General features: G+C 57.5%; 1 protein-coding gene across 1 annotated transcript in view; it reads right to left on the bottom strand.

Annotated features, from left to right (window-relative positions):
• DNAH1 (dynein axonemal heavy chain 1) overlaps positions 1 to 24,669 on the bottom strand; it is a 75,235-nt gene that overhangs the window by 16,390 nt on the left and 34,176 nt on the right. The window contains 29 exon segments of the mRNA XM_089919440.1: positions 312 to 447; positions 870 to 1,066; positions 1,765 to 1,995; positions 2,997 to 3,175; positions 5,652 to 5,690; positions 6,489 to 6,662; positions 7,020 to 7,177; positions 7,580 to 7,740; positions 7,888 to 8,028; positions 9,142 to 9,246; positions 9,406 to 9,564; positions 9,785 to 9,904; positions 9,993 to 10,187; positions 10,982 to 11,159; positions 12,622 to 12,776; positions 13,156 to 13,247; positions 15,800 to 15,986; positions 16,079 to 16,165; positions 17,660 to 17,809; positions 18,266 to 18,379; positions 19,085 to 19,190; positions 19,474 to 19,662; positions 20,412 to 20,525; positions 20,755 to 20,918; positions 21,538 to 21,678; positions 22,322 to 22,501; positions 23,085 to 23,190; positions 23,349 to 23,470; positions 24,191 to 24,355. Coding sequence (XP_089775566.1) covers positions 312 to 447; positions 870 to 1,066; positions 1,765 to 1,995; positions 2,997 to 3,175; positions 5,652 to 5,690; positions 6,489 to 6,662; positions 7,020 to 7,177; positions 7,580 to 7,740; positions 7,888 to 8,028; positions 9,142 to 9,246; positions 9,406 to 9,564; positions 9,785 to 9,904; positions 9,993 to 10,187; positions 10,982 to 11,159; positions 12,622 to 12,776; positions 13,156 to 13,247; positions 15,800 to 15,986; positions 16,079 to 16,165; positions 17,660 to 17,809; positions 18,266 to 18,379; positions 19,085 to 19,190; positions 19,474 to 19,662; positions 20,412 to 20,525; positions 20,755 to 20,918; positions 21,538 to 21,678; positions 22,322 to 22,501; positions 23,085 to 23,190; positions 23,349 to 23,470; positions 24,191 to 24,355 — 4,245 coding nt within the window.

Below are 24,669 nucleotides of genomic sequence, written 5' to 3'. Positions count from 1 at the left end.
CAGCACCTCAGGCACAAGTCCTGTGGTCCTTGAGGTAGGAAGCCGTTGGCCAGTGAGTGTGGTGCTGCTTGTGGTCAGCCATGGTGCCAGGGGCCTTCTTTACCCTCGGGGCATAGTAATGATCTCTGCCCCCCACCAGCCCTGACAGGCTAGGTTTGGCCCCCTCCCGCTGGTCCCAGCTATTCCTCCCAAGATCCACCCCAACTGACAGTGACGTGGGCATGAAGGACTGACCACCTTCCAGGATGCCACACTGGGGTGGGTTGTATCCAACCCACCCTGGATCCCGCTCACTGCCCGTGTGGTGGCACCTGGGTATCTGAGAACAGGAAGGTGATGGGCAGGCTGTGCAGGCCAGCCTTGAGCAAGACCTTCTTGACATCATCACGCCACTCGGTCATGCCATAGTTCTTGGACAGCTCAATCTGGAAGCACTCATACTCGGCCCTGGAGACAGGTGGTTGGGTGGAGGCATGCCAGAGCTTGAGGCCAAGCGCCCCCACCCCAGCCATCTGCTCCCATCCTGGGCAGACCTGCTGACTCCCCCAACCCTGAACCTGCTCTCTTGCCTCCAGACATTTGCTGAGGCTGCTCCCTCGGCCTGGAATGCCCTTCCCTTCCATCCTCCCAGCCTTGATTAGAAGAGAAGGTCCATGGCCACCTCCTCTAGGAATCTCTCCTGGATGCCTGCATCTACCCCTCCCCCATCCCTGCAGCATCACAGGGCACTGCTGCTGTCTCTCCTTGGACCCCAGGTTACCCTCCCAGGGCCAGGTGCGTCTGCCTCAGCATAGAACATGTGGAAGAACGCAAATGGAACTGAGTCTGCCACCGACCGCCCACTGCCCACCACGCCTGGGGGCCCTCACATGTGCGAGGCCAGTCTCGTGAGGGACCTGCGGCCACTGCCGCCCACACCCAGCAGGAGCGCGTTGCCCAGCGCCTGGCGCAGGGTGCGGCTGATGCGGCAGACGTGGCTCACGGCATCCATGAAGAGGACCAGCCTCAGCTTGGCTGTGCTGATCTGGTTGTAGTCCTCCATGTACTCCTCAATCACCTGCATCAACTGGCAGCGGGGGGTGGGGGGGGCACGGGGAGAGCTGGGTCCTCCCTCTGTCCCCGTGCACTGTGCCCCCCCCCCGCAAGGGAGCACAACACCCCATCCCCCCAGCCAGCCCTGCTCCTCTGTGCACAGAGGGATGTTGGCCTTAAGATGCCAGGTCTGCCTGGATGAGGCCTGACCCGCTGGACACACCAAGGCCTGAGGATCGGGTCAGAGACCTGCCTGCTGCCTTGAGGGCTCAACAGGATGTACCGACCTGGGGCCCCGTGGGAGCTCCTGGGAGCTAGGAGAGGGTCTGTGTGAAGAAACCAACAGGAGGCCCCCGCACTCCAGCTTCATCCTGCCACCCTGGGGTCTTGACTCAAGACTCGCGGTGCCCAGGGCCCTGCCGCGGCTCTGTGGGTGGGATACTAGTCCCTCAAATTGGCATAGCGTGTTCCTGCTTACAGAGCCTGTCTCAGTTGAACCTTAGGCTTGTCCTCAGGAAAGGGCCAAGCGGGGCCTACTGTGCCCATTTGACAGGCGAGGCGATGGGACTCAGAGAAGCAACTTCTGGCCTGAAGTCCCTGAGCTGGCCTTCCAGACCAGTGTCCGACCCTCCGGTCAGAGCATGGTGGTCTCTTAGCAGTGGCTGCAGAGGGCTGGGGTCTCGGGGGTCAGGGGTTGTGGGTCAGGGGTAGGGCCCCAGCAGGCCCCTTCACCTTCTTCTTGCTGGTGATGAGCTCATAGGACTTGACGTCGGAGCCTGGCGACATGAAGTCCCCGTAGAGGATGGGCTGGAAGGGGCAGACCTCTTCGAAGGCCACCTCCCACTGCTCCATGCAGCTCTCCAGGAGCTTGTCAAACCAACTGCGGTCCTCCTCATTCACCAGGCGGTCGCGGAACACACGGCAGCTCTCGTGGTACCACAGGCGCAGCAGTTGCACCTTGTCCTGCGGCCGCCCCAGCGTCAGGGCCCGGTCTCGGCCCCGCACCCTCAGCCACCTCTCGAAGCACCTGGGCCTGGCTCTCCTACCAAGACCCTGCCAGGGCCCTGGGTGTCTGCTGTCTCCACAGAGCGTGGAGTCCACACGCTGACGCCTGGGCCTCTCCACCCCCAGCTCCAGGCGCAGCTGTGCCTGTGGGGCTCCCAGCTCAATTAGCTTCTCCCCTCTTAGGGTCCCCACAGCTCCCCAAACCCCAAGCCCGAGAGGAATGCCCGATTCTCCTTATACCTTCCTGACACCTCACATCTAACCACTCACTTGACTCCAAAGCTCCCTCTGACTCTACCCCCATCCTGCTGCCACCTCCATGCTGACCTCCCTGCCTCTCCCTGGGTGACAGGACCGCCCTCAGGAAGCCCCAAAGCTCTTCTCTCGACTCCTTTGGCTATAGCTAGGCAGGGCCAGGGCTGGCATCTGTCCTATTCACACTATGCCCTTGATGCTGGGCCCACACACTGACCCATCCATTCCCCATCCCAAAGTGCAAATGTGCCCCTACCCACCCCCCAGCTCCCATCACCTTCAGGACTCTCTGCCCCTGCAGCCCCCAGAGCCTGCCCAGCACAGCTGACACTGCTCCGTGCTGCACTCCTGCTCCTTCCACCTGGTACCATTCACTCTTCCCCTCAATCTTCTCACACACAGGGCTTCCACCAGGAACCCTCCCTCCCTTGCCATGCCCCGGCTCCTGCTTTTGTGTGATCCCATCACAGCCAGCATTCTAGGTGTGGATTTCACCTGCAAGATAGGACTCAGCTGCATGAAGGCAGGGCTCCTGGGGGCTTGGTACCTGTTGCCGTGTCCCCAGCTCCACCCCCTGCCCGAGGGCCTGGCCAGATGAAGGCTGAGGAGTGTTTGGGTAGGAAGGCCTAAAACCAGGGAGGACTGTGAGGGCAGTGTGGGCACTCCACTGCTGGACACTGGGGAGGGGGCCCACCGGTCCTCACCTCAACCTTGGCCGGGTCGGCCATGAGCATGCCCTGGAAGACCTTGGAGAGATCCCTCAGGTTGAAAGTGTAGTGGGATTTGGCTGGGGTGGGCAGCAGCTGGGAGGTGATGGTGGAGTACACCATGATGGTGGCTTCCACGAGGGGATCCGTGAAGTGGGAAATGTTGGGGGCACCGGCTGTGGGAACAGGAGAGTGGCCCTGGGTCACAGCCCTTGCAGATCCGGTGCTGTGTTCTCTGCACATACCGTTCCCCAGCCTGCATGCTTGGATTCTGCCCACTCTGCAGCCCTCTCCGATGCTACTTCCCCAGCAAGGTTTTCCTGGTATCCCCCACCATGGGGTGAGGAATCTCTCACCCGGAGCTCCCCCCTTTTACATCCTTATCACTGATATAGCCTGTCCATATATTGGGGCACTGGGACACATTCATGGAATTGAGAACACTAATGGGGCCAGACCTGAAACGTGCCACTCTGAGCTGTGCATGGTGAGGGTTGCATGGCCCACACGGGGTTCAGAAGTGCACCACAGTGGACGTGGAGGCCTGGGGCTCAGCCATGACCTTGGGGGCTTATCACCCCCTTGCATTTTCACCACTAACATAACCTATTTGCTTGTGCTTTGAAAACAATGCAATTCTTTGCTGGGAACCAAAATTCTGTCAGTGGGAATTTGGGGCAGAGGGAGCCCCCAGAAGAGGGAAGAAAGCAAAGAAGGGGCAGGACGACTCACTAGCCCCAAAGCGGGCTCATCCATTAACACAGGGACTGTTCTAGGTGCTGGGCACAGAGGGTAGCCCCAGCAGACACGCTCCTCACCCCCAACAAGTTGACTTTCTTTGGGGGGACTGACAGTAAACTGGGGATGGAAAATGTGTGGAGAGAGGTTTGGGGAGAGCCAGCGTTGGGGGATTTGACATAAATGCTGGGGAGGCCTTGCGGAGGAGGGCACTTGAGCAGAGAGACCCGAAGCCTTGAGGTGCCAAGCAGGTTCAGAACTGGAGAAGGTGTTCCAGAGAGGGCGTGGCCAGGGCGAAGGCCCTGAGGCAGGCATGTCTGGGGGGGTTAAGGACTTAGCAAGGGGGTGGTGAGAGCAGACAGTGATGAGGGGTGCCCACCACTGCCAGGACCTGGGCTCTAGTCTGCATGAGATGGTTGAGCAGAGGAGGAATGTGATCTGATTCAGCGTTTGAATGGGTCCCTCTGGCTGCAAGTGGAGGATGGATAGACCTCCAGACAAACAGACAGATGCAGGGGGTGAAGACAGAGTCAGGGAGACCGGCGTGTGGGGGGCTGCTGCAGCAGCCTATGAGTGAGGGCTGGGGTGCTGAGCAGCGCAATTCAGGGGGGGTTCTGGAGGGAGAGGCAGCAGAACCTGCTGAGAGAGCAAGTCCGGATGGTGGCAAGGCCCTTGTCCTGAGCGAGTGGAAGGACACAGTGGCCATCAGCTGAGAATAATGGAGCGCCAGGTGCTGGTGGGTCAGGGGCTCGGGTTTGGACATGTTCAGCCTGAGACGCCCAGTGGACATTCAAGAGGAGACATCGGTCCGAGGTTCAGGCAAGAGGTCTGGACTGAACACACAGACTCAGCGGCATCCGCACTAAGGGGTTTATCGCCAGGGCAGGATGATGATGTCCCAGAAGAGTGTGTTTAGAGGGAGTAGAGGCTGAGAGTAAGCCCCCCGTCCACCTAGGAAGGCGACTGGGAGGAGGAGGGGTGACCCCCACAGACAGCTGACAGCCCGGGAAAGGTGAAGACCCAGCTGACCTTTGGTCTGGACGCTGCGAGGCTGCTGGTGACAAGAGCCCTCTCCGGGGACTGGTGGGGCTCAAGAGAAAGTGGGAGGGAGGGCTGGTGCCCGCAGGAGGAGAAAACGCTCTTGGAGCGTTTTGCTCTCAAGGTGACAGAGAAATGGAGCCAAGGCTGGGGGAGGGGGTAGGGAGGGGACAAGAGAGGGGCTTGTTTTGTGTTATGTTCTTAAGATGGGAGAAATCGGGGCGTGTCTTCGCTGATGGAATGGCCCAGTGGAGAAGAGAACACTGATGTCAGTGGCTGTCAAACAGACAATAGGGGATGGGACTCAGGTCTAAGAGGAGGGCTTGGCCTCATACGGGAGCAGGGAAATCTGTTCCCAGGAACAGGAGAGAAGACAGGGCCCAGGGAGGCCTGGGTGCAGGTCAGCAGTGGACACGGAGGCCTGAGTAGGTCTGGAGCGGCCAGTCACCCTGCTGCAATGAGCAGCAGATCCGCTGCCACACGGGGGACGCCCGACACGAACTCAGGTTGCTCCTGGCTCCAGGCTCATGCCCTCTCCTCAGAGCCTCTGCTTCTTCACACAGGGTGGGACTTTGTTGGATTCCTTATTCATTCATTCAGTGTGCATTCACCTTGCTTCTACTATGGGTCGGACACTCACCCGGGCACTGAAAGACTGACCGGCCATGTAACGGTGAATGAGCCATGCAGGCCGTCGGTGCTGGGCAACCTTTGCTCTAGCAGTGGCCCGAGGTCCCCTCAGGAGTCTGAGGATGGTTCACTGTGGCCCCTGGGACCCGGCCTCAACGACATCCAACTGGAGTCCAGGGCGCCCCCTGGAACCAGTGCCCCTGCCCCATCCAGGCCTTCCCAGGCCCTGCCCAGGCCTGCACTTACGCACGGGCTCCCGGTAACTCTTTTCTCCAAGGAGTCCATCTAGAAGGTTGAGGGAGAGACACGGGGCTCAGAGTTAGGTGGTCCTTTGCTGCCCACCTTGACCGGTTGTGCTCAGCTGGGCAGCCCCAGAGCAGCCACTGACCATCACCCCCCTCCTCAGAGCCACATGGCCCCCACCTCCAAGCTGGGCATGGGGGCAAGTTCTGGTCTATAGCCCCTGAGGGCAGGGCAGGGCAGGCCAGGCCAGAGGAGGGAAGGCCTGACTCCCATCACCCACCACCTGGCACAGTGCCAAGTGGAGTTCAAAGGTCAGAGTGTGTGTTATGTAAGAAGTGGACTGGTTGGGGGAAACTGCATCCTGGAACAGACTTTTCGTCAAGCTCCATGGAAGATCAGGGCCATTTTGTCCATTCTATCTTGGTGGCACTTCCTGATTTACAAAAGTAACATCCTTTCACTAGCCTTTCTACCATATATGCGTGCACTTATACGGATGAAAATACATGTATACATATGTATAAATCATATATTCCACAGTTACCACATGCCGGGCTTCTTGCTAGATGCTCTACATGCAGTGTCTTATTTAACCTTCACAACTCGGGGTGTTGGGCACTGATATTATCACCCATTTCAGATGAAGAAACTGAGGCTCAGAGAGGTTCATGAATTGGCCAAAGGTAACATAGCTGAGTAAGGGGTGAAGCCAGGGCTGATGTCAGTGGTTCAGCCACTCGGCCCTTCCCAGTGCTGCCCAGCTGTCCTTGGTGTGGCTTACCTGGCCGGGGCTTCTGCCCTAGCCTGTGGCCTCCTACCCCACTCCTGCCCGATACTCACCCATCCAACTGCCCAGGATGGTGGAGAAGATGCGCTTCTTGCTGACCTCATCCATCTCAGCAAAGGACAGGTAGTTGAAGTGGCGGGTCAGCCGTGGAGTGATAGCATTCCTGCCTCCACCGGGGGGGCCCATGGCACAGACAAAGTTGATGTCCACCAGGCTCTTGAAGGCTCCTGGAGTCAGGGCAGGAAGTCAGAAGGCCCTGCCCAGGGCTACATTAAGACTTCTGTAGGCGCTGGGCACTTTTGCCTTCTTGGGCCTCCTCCTCCATTAAAAAATATATATATTAAAAATTATAATTTACCACAGTATTGGTACATAGACAAATATATTAATATTATGCATTTTAAATGTTCTTTGACCTAGAAGTTCATTTTCCCCTTGATTTTAAAAGACATTAAAACACTTCCATGGACTCTCTGTGAGTCCTGTGGGCCCAGGCCCTGTGCCTACTGTTCCTAACGGGTGAGGCCCTGGCCCTGCCCAGCACACCCAGCCCCGCCCCGCTGCCCCAGGCGGCCAGCACGCACCGATGATCTTGCGGTCATACCAGCCACCGTGGTCCATCCACTGGCGCAAAAGCTCGATGGGCGGCTGGGCGCCATATGTCTCCAAGGCCGGCATGTTCAAGTCATCGATGAAGAAGATGAAGTTGCGCCCCAGGGGCGGCCCGAACACGCCCTTCCGCCTGTGGGAGGGGGCTGTGTAAGCCCAGCACCCACGGGTACCAGGTCCTCAGGGAATCCAGGGTGGCAGGATGGCAGCTTCACCTCTGGGGAGCCCTCACTAACTTCAGGCTACCCCAAATTGCTGAACCTCTTGAGCAACTCCTTGTCCCATTCTGAGCGTTCTGGGACATCACACCTGGCTGCTCTGAGTCTTGCCTCTAGGCAGATAGATAACAAGCCCCGCCTGAGTGCTCAGCCCAGGGAGAGCACCCACAGAAGGGCTCAGTGGGAATTCCTGATGGAAGAAGGCTCCAGAGCAGTTTGCAAGGGAGCCCAAGGGCCACCCGGGAGGGGAGGGGGGACAGCAGCTGGCCGAGCCAGGCTGGGGGACATCGGACCCAGGAAGGAACCAGGGTGCCTGCCTCTTATCCAGTTTGCTGTCGATGAGGTCCTGGGTTTGGTTGGCTGAGGTGCGGGCAGAGAAGGTGAGGAAGTGGCTGATGTATTCCAGCGGCAGGTTCTTGAGAAGCTTGTTGGAGATGGTGAGGGTCTTCCCTGTGCCCGTCGGCCCGATGCACAGCACCTAGGAGAGCAGGGGACACAGGGTCAGAGCGCTCTCACAGGGCCCAGCATGCAGCACGAGCTGCCGCCCTGTCAGTGTGGGAGCCAGCCGCTCCTGACCTAGGCCTTGGAAGTGTGGGGTGAAGCAGGGCATGGCAGGGGCACTCACGGGCTTGTGGTTGGTGAGTAGCATGTCTAGCAGGTAGGACATCTGGATGGTGTCCATGGTTGGCACGATGATGTTGCAGTAGTTGGTATCTGGCATCATGGTGAACGAAGCTGAGGAGTCCATCCACTTCACCCAGGCAACCTGGAACCACAGGTGGCACAGGGTGGGCCTGGAACCTTCTCCCCGTCTCACCCCTGGCCAAGTGCACCAGGAGGGCAAGGAGCGGCACTGCTGGGACTCAGCAAGAGGGTCCAGGTGAAGGGCTGCTTCTGACAGAAACAGGAATCCCTGTGCCCACTCTCCACACAGGGTGGGGGACTCCCAGAACAAACCTCCAGGAATGGGGGGCTCTCTGCACACAGCTGCCCAAGTGAAGGCTTCCCTGCATCCAGCTACCTCAGTGGGGCCAGTCTCTGGGCCTCTGCATGAAGGAAGTACTCTGGGAACTGGACAACCCAGAATGCAAAGGTCTCTGCTGTTTAGTTTAGGCTACCCAAGCATGTGAGGGCCAGAACCATGGGGCTGGCATCGCCTAGACGCTGAGAGGTCACCTGGCCCTCTCTTCCCCACCATCCCCACCTGCATGCATCCCTACACCCACAGCCCTGACTCAACTTGCAGACCTCCCTTGATGGGGGTGTTCACTGTGGTCAAACCCACATGTCCCATTGGGAACGGTACTGATGGTTAGACTCAAACGTGCCCCGTGAGACCCCCAGCAGGACCCTGTGCAGTAACCATCTCTATAGATGCCTCTCTGGCCCCTCTTCCTTCTGGGCTGGAGTCCTGATCCCATGAGGGTAGGCTAATGGGACCCTCGCTGGCTAAGAGGAGAAATGGGGACATCAGGACAGGCCATGGGGGCTTACTCCCCCACCCCTGAGGAGCCCAGCCCCTGGGCAAATGGGGCTTTTAAGTAGAACTGAGTTGATTAATACCTGGGCTCAGCATCAACACAGGGGAGGCAGTGTGTATGGTTGGGAAGGGAGGCACTCTGACATCTCCCAGTCCCAGGTTCAAGTCCAGCTCTGCCACCGACTAGCTGGGCGCGACAGTTCTGAGCCTCAATTTCCTTGTTTGGGAAATGGGCACAATAATAACCACGCTGTGGGTCTGTGAGGATTCAGGAGATGATGCAAATAACCCCAGCCTGAGACCTGTGACCGTCAATGCAGCCTCTTCTCTGCAGTCACTATTCATCGAGGAGGACAGCCGCCACCCAGTGGGGCCCTCCCTGGGCAGGTCTGCAGTCACCTGCTTGCCCTCATCATCGTCCTCATCGTCAGTGGCGCTGCTGATGCCGCCGTCCTCCAGCCTGTAATCAAACACCAGCCCCTCCTCCGGAAAGAGCAAGGTCAGCTGTGAAGGACCAGGGGGAAAACCAGGTGGTGAGACCCGGTGGCTTGCGTGGCTACTTGTTTCTGGGGGCCGGGGCCTGGGGGACGGCCCCAAAACACCCAGCATTCAGCGTATGCATCCCAGACCTTGGACCCCAGCCCAGGGGCTGCCGCCTCTCACGTTTTCTGTCTTCATCTTGATCCTGAGCCAGTGGCTGAAGCTGATGCGACTGGCGCTGTCCCCTGTGGCACCCACACTCCAGATCAGGGAGAAGATGAACCAGGGCTCGATCAGCTCTGGGATGCGACTCAGCTTTTTGGGAGGTATTTTCTTGAGGCCCTGGGGACAGAGGCGGGGACAGAACTAAGTGGTCTGAGGAACCCAGGGGGTGGGGGCCATCCCTTGGCCTCTGCCGTAGTTTTGCGTCTGCAGCAGACTGGTCGGGGTGTCCCATGACCCATGTGAGCCAATCTGATTCTGTCTTCCAGAAAGCTGGACTTGGGATTCAGGGCCCTCAGATGAGGAGAGAAGGCCCCCAGCCCACTGCTCAGAGCCGTACCTCTTTAGGCAGGAAGGGCTTGAAGAAGCAGTCCAGCAGCTTGAGGAGACTCATGGTCAGGTTGCTGTTGGTTGAGGTGATCACCTCCTTCACTGAGGACCGGACGAAAGTGATGGACCCCTACAGGGGATGGACACCCAGCTCTTATGGCTGGTGGCCATAGCACCCGGCTGCCCCACCTGGGCCGGCACACCGTAGTCTCACTCACCTCCAGGAAGCTGACAAAGAGGGCCTTGAACTGCTCCTCAAAGGGCTTGAGTAAAGCAGGGAGATGCCTCAGCCAGCACTCGACAAAGGGCATGAGCCCCAGGATGCTGGGCTCCAGGTACACCATACCACAGCGGGATACTGTGGCTGGGGAGGCCACTGCCAGGTCCTGCACCTCAAACATCATGGTCATCGCCTGGTGCCAAGATGAACTGCGTGAGTGGGCCAGCCGCCAGCCTCCACAGCAGGGGAAAGGGCTGCAGGGCCATGGGGAGGTGTTGCCCATCCTGCAACCGTGGGCAGGCCACGGGGCAGGCGCTGGGCCAGGAACAGGACTGGGGTGGGGGCAAATGCAGGAACCCTTTGGCCCTCAGCTGATAACACAGCCCTCCCCAGAGGCCAAGAAGGAGTCTAAGGAGATTCTTGGGAGCCCTCTGGCCAGCCTCGGGTCAGGGCATTTTGGGGTCCCTAGAGCCCTGGGGATATCTGATGGGAGCTGTGTGCTCTGCTCCAAAGCCCCGCACCTGTGTACATGGACACAGGGTCACACTGACATCCAGGTGTTCTCAGAAGGACTCAAGAGACTGGCTGCTCTTAGGCTCAGGCAATACCCCTCCTTCTCTAAGAACTGCCCCACACTTCCCACCAGGCAGCTGTTCCCATGTTCTCCAGACTCCAGGCACGTTGCCAGTATGCCTAACCAAGAATGGGCCGATATGACTGCAAATAGGCCTGGGAGGCACAGCATCAACCAGGAGCTGGGGTAGTTGTCCTGGCCCTGGGCTCGGAGCATCACAGAAAGTGGGTCTGCCGAAAGGGCAGCACTGAGCAGCTGTGTAGGACGTGCCTGCGGTACAGGAGCCTGGGGATGGGGATGGCGCTGTGGCCCCAAGAGGGAAGGGTGGAGGGGGATGAGGCTTGGCTAGCATGGTGTGCCCTGGGCCCACCTGGCTGCGAAGGAGAGCAGAGTGAGCAGACACGCGGACACACCTCTGTGAGCTTGATTATCTCCCCGGAGCTGAGGCACAGCTTCTTGTTGTCGTCCAGCACCGTGTTCATGTTCTCAATCCAGACGGCGTCTACCGGCCCATCGAACACGTACCACTTCTTGTTGGTGTCAGAGGTGATGGCCCCCACCCGGATGAGGGAGGAGAAAATCCCATCTGTCCTGCAGCCACCAGGGGGGAGAGGGCTGTAGGTGCAGGGAGGCAGGGCGGCAAGCACAGCTGGCTCCCAGGGAAACCTGGATCCATGCTGGCCCTGCTCTGCTTTTGTTTTTTTCTTAAATATCTTCATTCATTTAAAAATTATAGTAGGGAAAATGGGACTTTTTGGTATAATAAATATAATGAAAATGTGTGCTTATATTCTCTCCCTGCTGAGTCCTCACTAAAGTTCTATTAAAGGAGAATGAAAAGTAATATCCCCAAAAGAAAAGGAAGATGAGGGGACTTTCCCAGTGGCGCAGTGGTTGAGAATCCGCCTGCCAATGCAGGGGACACAGGTTCGAGCCCTGGTCTGGGAAAATCCCACATGCCTCGGAGCAACTAAGCCTGTGCGCCACGGCTACTGAGCCTGCACACTACAGTCCATGAGCCACAACTACTGAGCCTGCGTGCCACAACTACTGAAGCCCACACGCCTAGAACCCACGCTCCACAAAAAGAGAAGCCACCACAATGAGAAGCCTGCACACTGCAACGAAGACCCAACACAACCAAAAATAAATAAATTTACAAAAAACAAACAAACAACAGCAAAAAAAACTATAGTGTCCTGGAATTTAAGAAAAAAAAGAAAGAAAAGGAAGATGAGGGAGGAGGCAACACAGAAACAGAGGTCCACACAGTCCCGGAAGATGGACAGAGGTGGAGAAGGGGTAAATGACCTCACAGAGAAAGCAGGGTCATGAGATATATCTAGTCCCTGCCAGAGAACCCAAGAAGCCTCAGACTTCAGAGGCACCAAATGCCAGGGAAGGGGGTGGGTAGGAGGGCACTTTTCTGGTCTGATCCCCAGGCCCTCACCTAACCACACAAGAGCCTGGAGTAGGCGTGGGTGAGGCCCTTTACCAGAAATGGGGGAAGCTGGACAGGCCCACATTCAGAAAGATGGGTGACTGCCCCTCTCCAGTGCCCATCCTCCATTGGGTTCCAGAACACTGGGACCAAGAAGACACCCCAGCAGGAGACTGGAGACTTCTCTGGAGAGACAGAATAGCCCTGGAGAAAACCCTCAGGTGCTGACATCTCTCCCAGTTTGGTGCACTTCCCCTAAAATGCACGTCTCAGCCCAGGAGCAGAGGCCCCAAGAGAGACCACCAGCCTCTCGTGGGTACTAACAAAAGTCAACACATACTGAGAGCTCAGCATGTGCTACACTGTCCCAGCCATCTTCCATAATAATGGTGTCATTTTTTTCCCCACTTTGCAGATGAGGGACAAAGGCCCAGGGGGTGAGGTGGGTCACTCAGTGAGGAAGTGCAGTGGTGGGTAGAGTCCCAGGCATTTGGGCTCCAAAGCCAGAGCTCCCGACCTTCCACTTGGCTCAGGGAGGGAGGCGGCCCACGGCCCATAGCCTGCAAAGGTCTGGGAGCAGGACAGTCACTGGAGGGGTCCCGGGCCACTCACCACTCATGGGTGAGCAGGTCAAACTCCCCGTACAGCTGGCCCATTGTGATGGACTTGGGGTTGAGCACGTAGTAGTTGACGGCCTCGTACACACCGCCGCTGATGGATGGTTGCCCTTTCAGCGATGTCATGGCAGCTGCCAGGACTCTGTAACACTGTGGAGAAGGGCCAGCCAAGAGTGAGCCTCCAAGCTCGCTGGAGAGAAGGGCTGAAGTGGGCTGTGGGCCACGGCGGGCAGGACGGTATTCTAAAGGCCAAGGAGGCACAAGTGGGGGCCAAGACCCCTGTTGAGGCTGCTCTACCCTCAGGTCCACTGTCTGGGTACTGGGCTGCCCAGCTAGGCTCCACTTATATTAGTCTTTTTTTTTTTTTTAATTTTTATTTTATACTGGAGTATAGAGAGCAAACTTATGGTTGCCGGGGGAAAGGGTGGGGGGAGGGATAGATTGGGAGTTTGGAACTGACATGTACACACTGCTGTATTTAAAATAGATAACCAACAGGGACCTACTGTATAGCACAGGGAACACTTACGTTACTCTTGCCAGAGCCCGTGGGCCCAACGAGCATGAGGCCGTGCCGCACCACCGTGGTCTCATACAGCTGGATACACTTGGTCAGGAATCCTGGAAGGACATGGCAGGGAGCCCAGGGATCAGAGTGGGGGCTTAGATCCTGGTCCTGACACTAGCTTGCTGTGTGACCTGTGATGGGTTACCTCACTCCCTGCACCTCAGTTTCCTCATCTGTAAAATGGGGATGGCAGTAGTACCTACCTCATAGGTAGAGGCAGGTGAAGCCCTGAGCACACAGCCTGGCACAGAGCAGGAATTCTCTGCTAATGGCCAGCCACTATTTCCACTGTGACTATTACTCCCTAACATCCACTGGTCGGGTGTCCAGCTGGCACAGGCTTGCTCAATGAGGAACTGTCACAGGCCTCAAAATCAACTTCAGCTCCAAAGCTACCACCCAGCTTACTGAGAGCACGGCCCCAGGGAAGTGCTGGCCAACATGAGGCAAAATCCCAGGGACAAGATCCAGGGTCAGGGGCTTCCCTAGTGGCACAGTGATTAAGAATCCACCTGCCGGGCTCCCCTGGTGGCGCAGTGGTTGAGAATCTGCCTGCCAATGCAGGGGACACGGGTTCGAGCCCTGGTCTGGGAAGATCCCACATGCCACAGAGCAACTAGGCCTGTGAGCCACAACTACTGAGCATGCATGTCTGGAGCTTGTGTTCCACGACAAGAGAGGCCGCAACATTGAGAGGCCCACGCACCGCGATGAAGAGTGGCCCCTGCTCGTCGCAACTAGAGAAAGCCCTCGCACAGAAACGAAGACCCAACACAGCCAAAAATAAATAAATTAATTAAAAAAAAAAAAAAAGAAATCCTGAGTGCTAAAAATAACTTTAAAAAAAAAAAAGAATCTGCCTGCCAATGCAGGGGACACGGGTTCGAGCCCTGGCACCACAACTACTGAGCCTGTGCTCCAGAGCCCGTGAGCCACAACTACTGAGCCTGCATGCCACAACTACTGAAGCCCACGTGCCTAGAGCCCATGCTCTGCAACAAGAGAAGCCACAGCAATGAGAAGCCCGCACACCCGAAAGAAGAGTAGCCCCCGCTCACCACAACTAGAGAAAGCCCACGTGCAGCAACAAACACCTAATGCAGCCAATAATAAATAAATAAATAAAAGATCCGGTGTCGGTCAGGGTCTCTGACTGACCAAGACCAGAGCTGTAGGGGCAGCTGCCTGCTGCAGTGGCAGGCCAGTCCCACACAGGTGGGGAATGAGCACATCACTTTAGCCCAAGAAGAGGGGTCCAGGAGAGCGATGCAGGTCTGGGGGCCCCTGCCAAAGGAACAAGATCCAGTTATTTGGTGCTAGCAAAGCTGCCCCAAGGCCGTGAGGGAGAGAAGAGTTTGAGGCTTCATTCAACTCGCCTGCTGGGGCCTCAGCAGGCCAGGGGGGTGCTTAGGGCCGCATATTTAATGAAGAACAGTGAAGGGCAGGGGTGTGGATGGGCTCACCATCTTCCCCCAACCCAGACATCAAACCCCATTCCCACCCCAAGCAGGTGAGGACGAGGCAGAGGAGAGCCTCTGTCAAGGAGTAACAAGGCCAAGGGTGTGGTCCAAGCTGTGACTGCTCCTCCACGGGGAGGAAGGGCAGCACCTGCTTCCCCACTGTGAAATAATAGGCAATCTCTGTTCCTGGTTCCTGATGCAGAGCTCCTCAAACCCTTGTAAATAGGGGTGCTTGGAGAACCTTCAAGTTCCAATATTTAGTCTCTGGTTCCTGACACAGAACTCCTAACTGTGTAATTTCCCAAGTGTTAGGAACATCTTATGTTCTAATGAGGCAACTCTTGGTGGTGAACTCCTGGGAGGGGACTGGTCACCGGAAGAAGCTTGGAACTTTCAGGCCCACCCTCATTCTCCGGAGATGGGAGAGGGTCCGAAAGTGGAGTTAGTAAGTGACCATGCCTGCATGATGAATCCTCAGAAAAAGATGCCAAAAGTAAGGGTTTGGAGAACTTCTGGATTGGTGAACACATCCACGGGCTGGGAAGGTGACTCACCCCCACTCCACAGGGACAGACCTCGCCCTATGTATCTCTTCATCCCGCTGTTCATCTGTACCCTTTTTATCACATCCTTTATTATATAATAAATCAGCAAGCGTTCGTGTTTCCCTGAGTTCTTTGAGCTGTTCTAGCAAATGATCAAGCCGGAGGGGGGCGGGGTCATGGGAACCTCTGATTTGTAGCCAAATAGGACAGAGGTTGTGGGTAACCTGGGGACCCAGTACTTGTGACTAGTATCTGAAGTGGGGGCAGTCTTGTGGGACTGAGCCCGTAACCTGTGGGGTCTATGCTAACTCTGATTAATGTCAGGATTGAATTGAATTGTAGAACACAGCTGTGTTCGAGAATTGATGAGCGTGGGGTAAAACCCCATACATCTGGTGTCAGAAGTGTTGATGTGAGAGTGAAGGAGAGTTTTTCCCTAGACTCCCACCACCTGAAGTGTCCCAGCGGAGATAGGGGCAGAGAGCTCCAGACTGCCGCATGCCTGGCCAGGCGGGAGGGACCCTGAGGCTGGACTGCAACCTGGGGTGGCTGGACCCAGCCCTCCTCTGGCACCACAGGACAGTAGGGCCAGGGGCTCACCATCCACGTCCTTGAGATTGTTCTTCTCACAGGCCTTGCGTATGGCCTCGTCTAGGATGCCGTAGTCAGTCACCTCCTCCTTGATGGTGGGGAACAGGTCAGACACGATCCCAGAGAAGAGCTTGAGGTCCTCCTGCAGGAACTTGGGCACATTCACGTCTCGGATGGCCCGGAGGCAAATCAGCTCCTGCAGCAGAGGCCCAGGTCAGACACCCCTCTAGCTGCTCCAGAGCCTCCCTAGAGCCCCACTCCCCAGACACCTCTTTGGATGCAGCTCACCTCATCCATGCTGGGGTTTTCTCGCTTAAGGTTCCCGGCAGCTGAGATCACAGTCTTCACAGCTCTCATCCCGAAGTCATAGTGATCCTGTCACCACCATACAGGAGGAGGTGTGGGTGAGCATTGTCCCTCTCGGGTCTTTTGTCTGGAACACTGTCTCCCATCTGACACCTGGCCGTGCCTCATCGCCTAGCTCATAGCTGAAGTGTCACTTCCCCTGCAGGCCATCCGCACCCACCTGCATTCCCCAGCCTGGGTCAGGTGCCCCACTTTGGGTTCCTGTGGTGCCCTCTACTTCACTGCCCCAGTGGCCCACTCCCCTTACCAGGTTACCTATCCTGCACCCCTGCTTGCCTCTTGGCCCCTGAGAGTGAGGGGTCTGCCTTGGTCATGGCTCAATCCCTGTGGTCCCAGCACAGCGCCAAGGGCAGGGAGACACTCAAGTTTTGTTCAAAAAGGGGATGAAAGAGTTTCCCATCTGTGCCACAAGCAGACTTGCCTCGATGGCCTTTAAGCTTCCTTCTAACATTCATCATATCTCTCCAGACCCACCCTTTCGGCCGTACTACCTTGGCTTTCCCCGCTTTTGCCTCTGGTTCTGTTTCTCTCCATTACATAGCAGGTGTGTTGGAAATAGTTAAACTTATCATTTTGCCTCATGGTGCCAGACCAGGAAGCTACATCTGGACCTGACCCACAGACCAGCACATTTCCCAGAAATCTTGGACTTGGAGCTGGATGAAGAGACTGGGCTTGGCTTTGGGTCATCAGCACCTGGGAAGGGTTGATTGCATTTCCAGAACAATGTGGGGATAGCTGCTCTATTGAGGGGGTACATTGTTGAAAGTGGATGGTTAGAAAGAAGGGTGTGTGGAGGCGCTGGCACCTATGGTGCACTCTGTGGACAGCTGCTGTTTTTCCCAGTAACAGAATGCTCCTCTAGCCCATGGGTTTCGGTGGGCCCCACCTGGTCAAAGGCAGTGTGGTCTCCCAAGCCACAGTGATGGGTGTTCATGCATGAGCAGGTCACCTAAAGAGGGCCCATTAGGGTGATACCAGGGACTTTTTTGGAACCATTAAGAAACTAAGCTGGCAGCATGTAAGCCCAGAGCTAGGGCTCATCTCTGCCACTGCAAAGGGGGAGCCTGCCTGAGACTGGAGCCAAACAGGAAAGCTCATCTGCCAGTGCTGGTGCCTATACCAACAGCATGTGCCCTAGAACCTGGGCTCAGCTCACTGAGGGGAAGGCAGTGGTGTTGGGAGGTTCGGGTGGAGGGGGTGCTGGTTGTCCCACTCTGGTCCCACGAGACCCAGGTGCACTTGCTATCCAGCCTTGGATTGTGTGGCTCTTGGTCTCTTACTGGCTGACCCTCACTTGCACCTGAACTGGCCCAGGTGGGCATCTGTTCCCGGCTCCTGCTCCAGCTCCCCTGTGCACCACATGAGCCTGGCCAGGCTCCTGCCTACTTAGGACCTCAGTGTCCTCAGCTGAGAAATGGGGATGTAATACCTATCTCCTAGGGTTGCTAGGGGAAGGCAGCAGCTCTCAGACCCTGGAACCTGGTTAGGGCATGACCTCACCTGGGAACTGAGCTGCTCGGAGGATAGCTTGAAGGTGGTCGTGATCTTCTTGGCCAGCACATTGGCCTCGTTGAAGCCAAAGGAGTAGAGGGAGATCTCCGCGATCATGGCGTAATCTGGAACCATCATGGCTACAGGCCGGAACAGTGCCTGGGGCACATGGTGTACATGTGAATGGAGAGGCCGACCTCCCCTCCCAGAGCACCACCTGCTCTCTGGACTGTCTGGTCCTCTGAAGGAAGCTTTACTGCCCTCCTGCCCCACCGACGCTTGGATCCTCCCTCCACTGCACCTACCACAGCTGAGGCTTATACGCCCCTATGAGTGGATCCCTCTGCCCGTTAGAAACCGGTCCTTTGTGTTGACTTGAACCTGCCCCTTACCTTCTCCCAAGCCCTGAGGACAAGACTGGGCCCTCCTCTCCATGGCTGGGGGTGGGCTTCAGGGCCCCTGGGCAGGAGGGCTGCCATGGGGAAGCACAGTCCCTGATGTCCAGCAGCTGTGTGTACTTGCATAAGTGCTTTAGCATCTCTGAGCCCAGGCCACAGCTCTGGTGCTTCCCAATACCCTGAGCAGCCTCCTGGACAAACCTAGGTCCGAACTCACCTTCAGGTTATCGGGCAGCTCCGTGCGACCAGCGTATCCCGGGTTCATGGTGATAAACACAGCGCAGGACTGCACAAGTGGGATCTCAACACCTTCAAACATGAAGCGGTCCACCTACAGGGGTAGGGAGGGGTTGGCTCACCTGCCCCATCCTCTGGATGTTCCCCCTCATCCCTTCTTGATGTCCCTGTCCTGACTATAACTGGTCAGCGTGGACTGGGCCCCTGACCATGGGTTGGCTCCTCTCTCAGGATCTGGCCTAAGACCTCTGGTCCCACTGGCTACCCGTGGCCTCCCAGGTCCCGGCTCCCCTTCCCTTCACATATCTTCTTCCACCCCCATTTCCCAACACTGATTCTCCTTAGACCTGGGCAAACTCAGCCCTTACTAGGACCCACGCCTTACTGGGGTTGGGACACCTGCCAGCCTCCCAGCTCTTATCCCCAGGAGAAGACCTCTGACCACCCTGAACAAAACTAGAAGGACAAATGGCTGGGACTTTCCATAACGGTCAGGATGTGGGGAGGGACCGCTTCATCTACTGCAGCTTGGCCTAGGAGCTGTACCCAGAGTGGGGTAAGGATATGGGGCTCCCCGACTGGCTTCAGAAGTCCCCCAGAGACAGCTCTTCTGGGGTGGGGGGGACCCCAGTCCCCTGTGAGATGAGAGAGGCTGGGTTTAGGGCAGGCCTGAGCACCTGGCTTCTCACCCCACCAGTGTGGGGGGCTGCAAGGCGGCATGGGCGGGACGGGTATAGCTGAAGGGAAAACGTGGTCAGTTGCGGGAGGCGTGGAGGGGGGTGGCCCCCGGGAGGCTCACCCGCTGTTGCTGCGCCTTCTGGATGGTGGTGATCTGCTGCGCCACCACAGACAGCACCTCGATATCGATGCGATTGAACTCATCGAAGCAGGCCCAGGCCCCAGCACTGAGGGGAGAATGTTGAGGGGGGATATGAGTTCAGAGCCCCCTGGCACCTCCAGGGGCCCCCGCTGACTCTGCTGGGGAGGAAGCCCTCAGTGGCGCTCTCTGTCAGCTCAGCCACAATCCCACCGCCCACCACCCCGTCCCAGTGGCCGCCAGGGGCCGAGCCTTTGACTCCTGTTATCCCATCCCCTCCCCTCCACCAAACCGTGAGGCTCCTCTCGGCAATGTCCCGGGAGAGCTCAGCCTTCTTGCCCTGTCTGTGCCACCTGCACACCCAGCCTTACCTGGCTAGGCCCTTGAAGAACTTGCCCATGGCCATGACGTCGAGCTGGTCAGAGCAGTTGAACACAACGGTCTGGATGGCCAAGGCCTTGCCCAGGTCTTTTGTGGTCTCAGTTTTCCCTGTGCCAGCTGGGCCAGCTGGGGCACCCCCAAACTTGAGGTGCAGGGCCCCAGTCAGGGTCAGGTAGCACCTGTGGGAGTGAGAGGAGATGGGTGTGGGCCGTGCACCTTCCTCAGGAGTCCCACAGGCACGAGGAGAGACAGCCCCCATCCCCCACCGTCTTGGGCCCTGTGGAGGGGCAGCTCCTGCTCCTCCCCATTCTCAGGGCCCCAGGCGGGCCCAGCCCTGGCTGCCAGGGTCAGGACTGGAGCCCTCGGCCACCTGGCCAGTGCTCCCCCACCCCATGGCCCTGCAGCGCTTGGCTCAGGGACCTGCCAGGATGGCTGACCTGTGGCCACTCTTCCCTTCCTTTCCTCAAAACCCAATTTGAAAATCCAGCTGCTACTAAATACAGACAGCCAGAGGAAACAACTGATTGCTTTAGAAGAGAAGTGTTCACTTTGTCAAGGGACTCGCCCATTGTTTCTCTCAATTCCTCTCTCGTGTTGAAAGGAGGATCTGACTGATAAAATCAGTAAAGCCCACACCCATTAGATGCTTACTGAGCACCACACAGGTGCTAAGAGCTTTACACATCAGCTCACAAAACTCTCATGACCACCCTGAGGAAGCTGCAGAGGAAACTGAGGCATAGGGGGCGTTGAGCCACCTGCCCAAGGTCGCCCAGCCCATGGCAGGCAGAGCCAGTTTTAAACCCGAAAGCTGAGCTACTAACCTTTGATGGACTGACTGCGCCTTGTGGGCCCTGGACTCCTGGGCCAGTCAGAACTGGAGGGAGGGGCCCAGTGTGGGAGGGTACGTGGGGAGGGGGGCACTCACCTGTCTGTGAGGGGCGTGATCACCAGCCTCCCACTGTTGCCTAGGTACTCGTAGCCATAGATGAACTTGGCATTCACGGCCCGGATGTACAGGTTGTTATTCATCCAGTAGTACCTGGTTTTGCAGGGAGATAGGTTCCCAGGCCATGTGGACCACGGGCCATTGTGCAGGGTATGTGGTAGGGGAGAGGCGGTTATTTTGGGGAGTGAAGTCATCTTGGCGCCCAACTTGCCCCAGGGCCCCGAGGGCTGGGACCACCCTATTGTAGTTGACTCCCCACGTCCCTTGACCCCTCCTGCTGCTGCTCTGGCCCTGGACGTGGCCACACCGCCTGCCTCCTCACCTCAGCTGTGAGATCCACTCGAAGTCATTCACACTGACCACGTTCTCCTGAATCAGCTTGTTCACCACATCCTTGGCGTGGACCTCGATGACGATTAGCGCTGACAGCACAGCTCGCTGCATGGGGGACAGCTTCCCCCGCACCAGTGCCACCAGGTCACTGAGCTGCAGGAGTCAGGGGACACCATCAGGAATGGGCAGGGCCACACTGCAGGCAGGCTTCCCCTCCCTTGTTCAGAGGGTGGGCTTCCGCCAGGAACAACCCCTCTATTCTGGGGGCTTCTGATGGTCTGGGATGGGTGGGGTGCAGTGACCAGGCAGGGGGAGGGCAGGCAGGGCACTGGTCACATGGGAAGTCTGGCAGGGAAGTGATAAAAACGGAGGCACATGCATGGCATCTGCCTCCCTGCAGCTTACGGTGTCAAGGGCCAGGTGAGGTGGTGGGGCCTGGCGAGGAGCTTGAGGAAGGAGTGTGGTGAGGAGCTAGTGCACAGAGTGAGCGCAGGCTGCGGGGTAGCCCAGGAGGGCTCCAGGAGGAGGGTCCCACTGTGACCTTCGGGAGAGGGGCATCTGCCTGTCCTCAGAGCTCCCCTCAGAGCCCCAATACCTCCCACTTGTGGCTGGTCATGAGACACTCATTTCAAGGGTGTCTGACTTTCTACTCTTTGGCTCCAACCACAGGCCTCTTCCAGGATCAGTACACAACAAAGCTCCTGGAGGGCCTGGGCTCTCCCAGGGTGTGGGGTGTTTGTGGGGAGCAGATGGTGACCCCCTTGAGTCTCACCTGCCGGGCAAGCTGGGGGAACAGCTGGGTACTGAGGTTGCTGGCCTCCAGAGCCTCTTCCACCTCCATGGTCCAGTAGGTCTGGCACCCAGCTATGGTCACCTGGCCAGGCCAGTTCAGAACCCACTGAGTCCTGAGTATCTGGGACGATAACACAGACGGGGCTGACCCAGGAAGCTGCCAGCCCCGACCCTGCACACTGTTTTTCCCTTAAATGTCATCTGTGCTTCTGGTCTCAGGTTGTTAATTCCACCTCGAAAGCAGAGAAGCCATTAAGCTCTGGGCCTCTCAGGGCTGGGCAGAGTCATTACTTCCTCTGCAGAGGAGACCTGGAAGCAGAGGGGTGGGAGCCCAGGATTGGGGAACACACAGTCCTGGGTTCAAATCCTGACTGCCACCTATGAATCACATGCCCTTTGGGCAGGAAACATCTCTCGGCTACTTTGTAGGCTAAGGCTTAACACCCAGGCTAGCCACTGATTGTGAGGCTGAGAGGTAATGGGGGTGAAGTCCCATCCCAGGGCCTGGCACACAGTGAGTGCATGAAACATAACCACAGCAACTGATTATCACTAGGAGCCACTCTCACTTTTTAGAGGTTGTTTTCAGATTCCTCCCTGAGTGGGCCCCAAGGACCCTTTGCCCCCAGAGACACTCTGGCTGACTGAGGATGAGGTAGACAGGTAGCCCAGCCCCCGTGATAGAGCACAGAGGCACTGAGAAAGGAGCAAACGGAAGAACGAGTAGGTTGGGAGGCTGTGCTGGGAGGGGAGGCATGGCTCACTGTGGGGTAGGCCTTGATGGCTCTCTCGATGATGTCCCGCACACTGGCCTTCATACTGTGTTCCACCTCCCGCAGCCAGTCCTCCACGTTGCTGGATGGGTAGATGGAGAAGGACAACTGCACCTCCTCACCCTCTGCCGAGTACATATGTGTGATCTCCAGGTCCTCCTGGAAGAGCAGCTGTGGGCAGGGGGCAGTTAAGAGTGGGGTTACCCTCAGTGTGCCCAGAAGCCCTGCCCACCAGAGCCCCAGCGCTGACCCCGCCTGTGCCCTCCACCTTCAGAAGGTGGCTCTCACATTTGGAAGAGAGCTCCACCTTGGCTGGGCCTTCCCTGACTGCTTGTGGGCAAGATGGGACTGCCTTGTCCCCAGCTGTGGCACAGCCCACGTGGGGAAGGGGACTAAGCCTGCCCTGCGTGTCCCCCTCCTGCGCAAGCCTGTGTGGCCTCCCTCGTAGACGAAGATGAGGGCAAGGAGAGTCAGGAGCCTCTGGCCTCATGGGTTTCTCAGCCTAGCCAGAACCTCAGTGTATGGCAGGGGCCAGGGATCCCCTGGGTGAGCTGGGAGCAAGGGTCCCCCAACCCTGAGCCAAGGGCTCTGCAGCTGACCTTCCTCCCACAGGCCCCAGGTATGTCTCTAAGAGCCAGGAATCTCACTTGCCACCTCATTTCCTGCTAAAGAGACTTGAGGTGAGAGAAGAGGTGTGCTCCCTGGGAAGGTGCCCCAGTGCTCCTGGCCCTGAGCCCTTGGCCCAGTTACCCACCTGGGCGATGTTCTCAAAGCACTTGCGCAGGTGGGGCTGCACAGCTGTGGGGTCCTTCGTCTGGGACAAGATCTCGAGTAGCTCATCGTCAGACAGGAAATAGAATCTGCCAGGGGAACAGGGGTGAGGGAGTGGGTCAGGCAGCCACTGGGTCCCAGCTGCCCCAGTACCACTGACATCCCTGCACCCTAGCCTGGAGGGGCACTGGGGCCCCAGCCTCGTGGGCAGGCACTGACAGAGTGGGCATGGGCCAGTGGTGCCCACCTGGGGAAGGCGCTCCTCTTGGTCTCCAAGTACTTGCTGAGGCCCTTCTGCACCATGTCCAGCAGCTTGTTGCAGTCCCGCAGGCTGTCCAACAGCCTCTGGTCAGAGCACACATTGATCACCTGGATGGCCCGGGTCAGAGAGAAACTGGAAGTAAGAGCGGTCTGACTGGGAAACAGCAAGGTGGGCTCAGAGAGGACCCATGCCTGCCACGTAGAGACCTTCAGTGGGGCCCGTGAAGAAACGGGGGCAGGAAAATTGCCCCGAGCCAGGGGCTGCCTCCATCACCCCTGTCAGCCCCACAGAAAAGAGGTCTATGATCAAAATAAATAGGGTTAACCAAAGCCAAGTAATTTGATTTGCTGTAGGACTTGTCAGGGCCTTTAAAAATACTAATGTGGGGCTTCCCTGGTGGCGCAGTGGTTGAGAGTCCGCCTGCCAACGCAGGGGACACGGGTTCGTGCCCTGGTCCGGGAAGATCCCACATGCCGCGGAGTGGCTAGGCCCGTGAGCCATGGGCGCTGAGCCTGCGTGCCCGGAGCCTGTGCTCCGCAACGGGAGAGGCCACAACAGTGAGAGGCCCGCGTACCGCAAATAAAATTAATTAATTAATTAAATTAAATAATAAAAATACTACTGTGGACTGCAAATCTCCAAGGGGAAAACCATCAACTGCTGTGTTTCTGAGGAATGTCTCTCAAGACTGGGGAGCCCACCCAGGGGGACACGGGCCAAGACCAAAGCCTTGGACTTGTCCTCCAGTCTTTCTTGTTCAGTAGAGACAAGACCAGGAGGCTCCCCGGTAGTCCCAGCTTCCCCCTCCCATCCCCGGGTGAGCTCGCCTCCCGGTTCTCGTAGGCATTCTTCATGATCTTCCTCCAGATCCGCTCCATGGTCTGGTAGCGCTTGCTCTCTACCGGCAACTGCCGGTTGATGTCCTCAGAGCTGAAGATGGGTTCCAGGTAGAGCCAAGCCCGCTGACAGTTCAGCCACTCCTCTAGCACCTCCTGGACAGGGCATGGACTGTCAGGGCCTGGGGTCCAAGTTGGGTCCTGTCCCCCATGACCTAGACATTCTATCCCACTAGAGTTCTAGGCAGAGCACTGGGCACCAGAGCCAGTGTCCACGGGAAAATTTCTAGATGGCGCTGTCAGCCACGGTACTGCAGGGAACAAAGAGGCTGCATGGATGTCTGCCCTCCAGAGTAACCGCAAATCCCCCACAGGATGCCCAATCCTCCAACAGAGCCAGGGGAGCCACTCTTCCTATGAGAGAACCACGCCCCAACCAGCAAACCCTAAAGTAACAAGGAAAGAGCCCA

The sequence above is a fragment of the Delphinapterus leucas genome, chromosome 10 (genome assembly GCF_059928025.1).
Source record: "Delphinapterus leucas isolate spDelLeu-1000000601 "Yukka" chromosome 10, BTC_Dleu_Yukka2, whole genome shotgun sequence".
Classification (NCBI taxonomy): Eukaryota; Metazoa; Chordata; class Mammalia; order Artiodactyla; family Monodontidae; genus Delphinapterus; species Delphinapterus leucas.
Note: the sequence above shows the minus strand (reverse complement) of the source record. Positions and strands in the feature narration are given on the sequence as shown.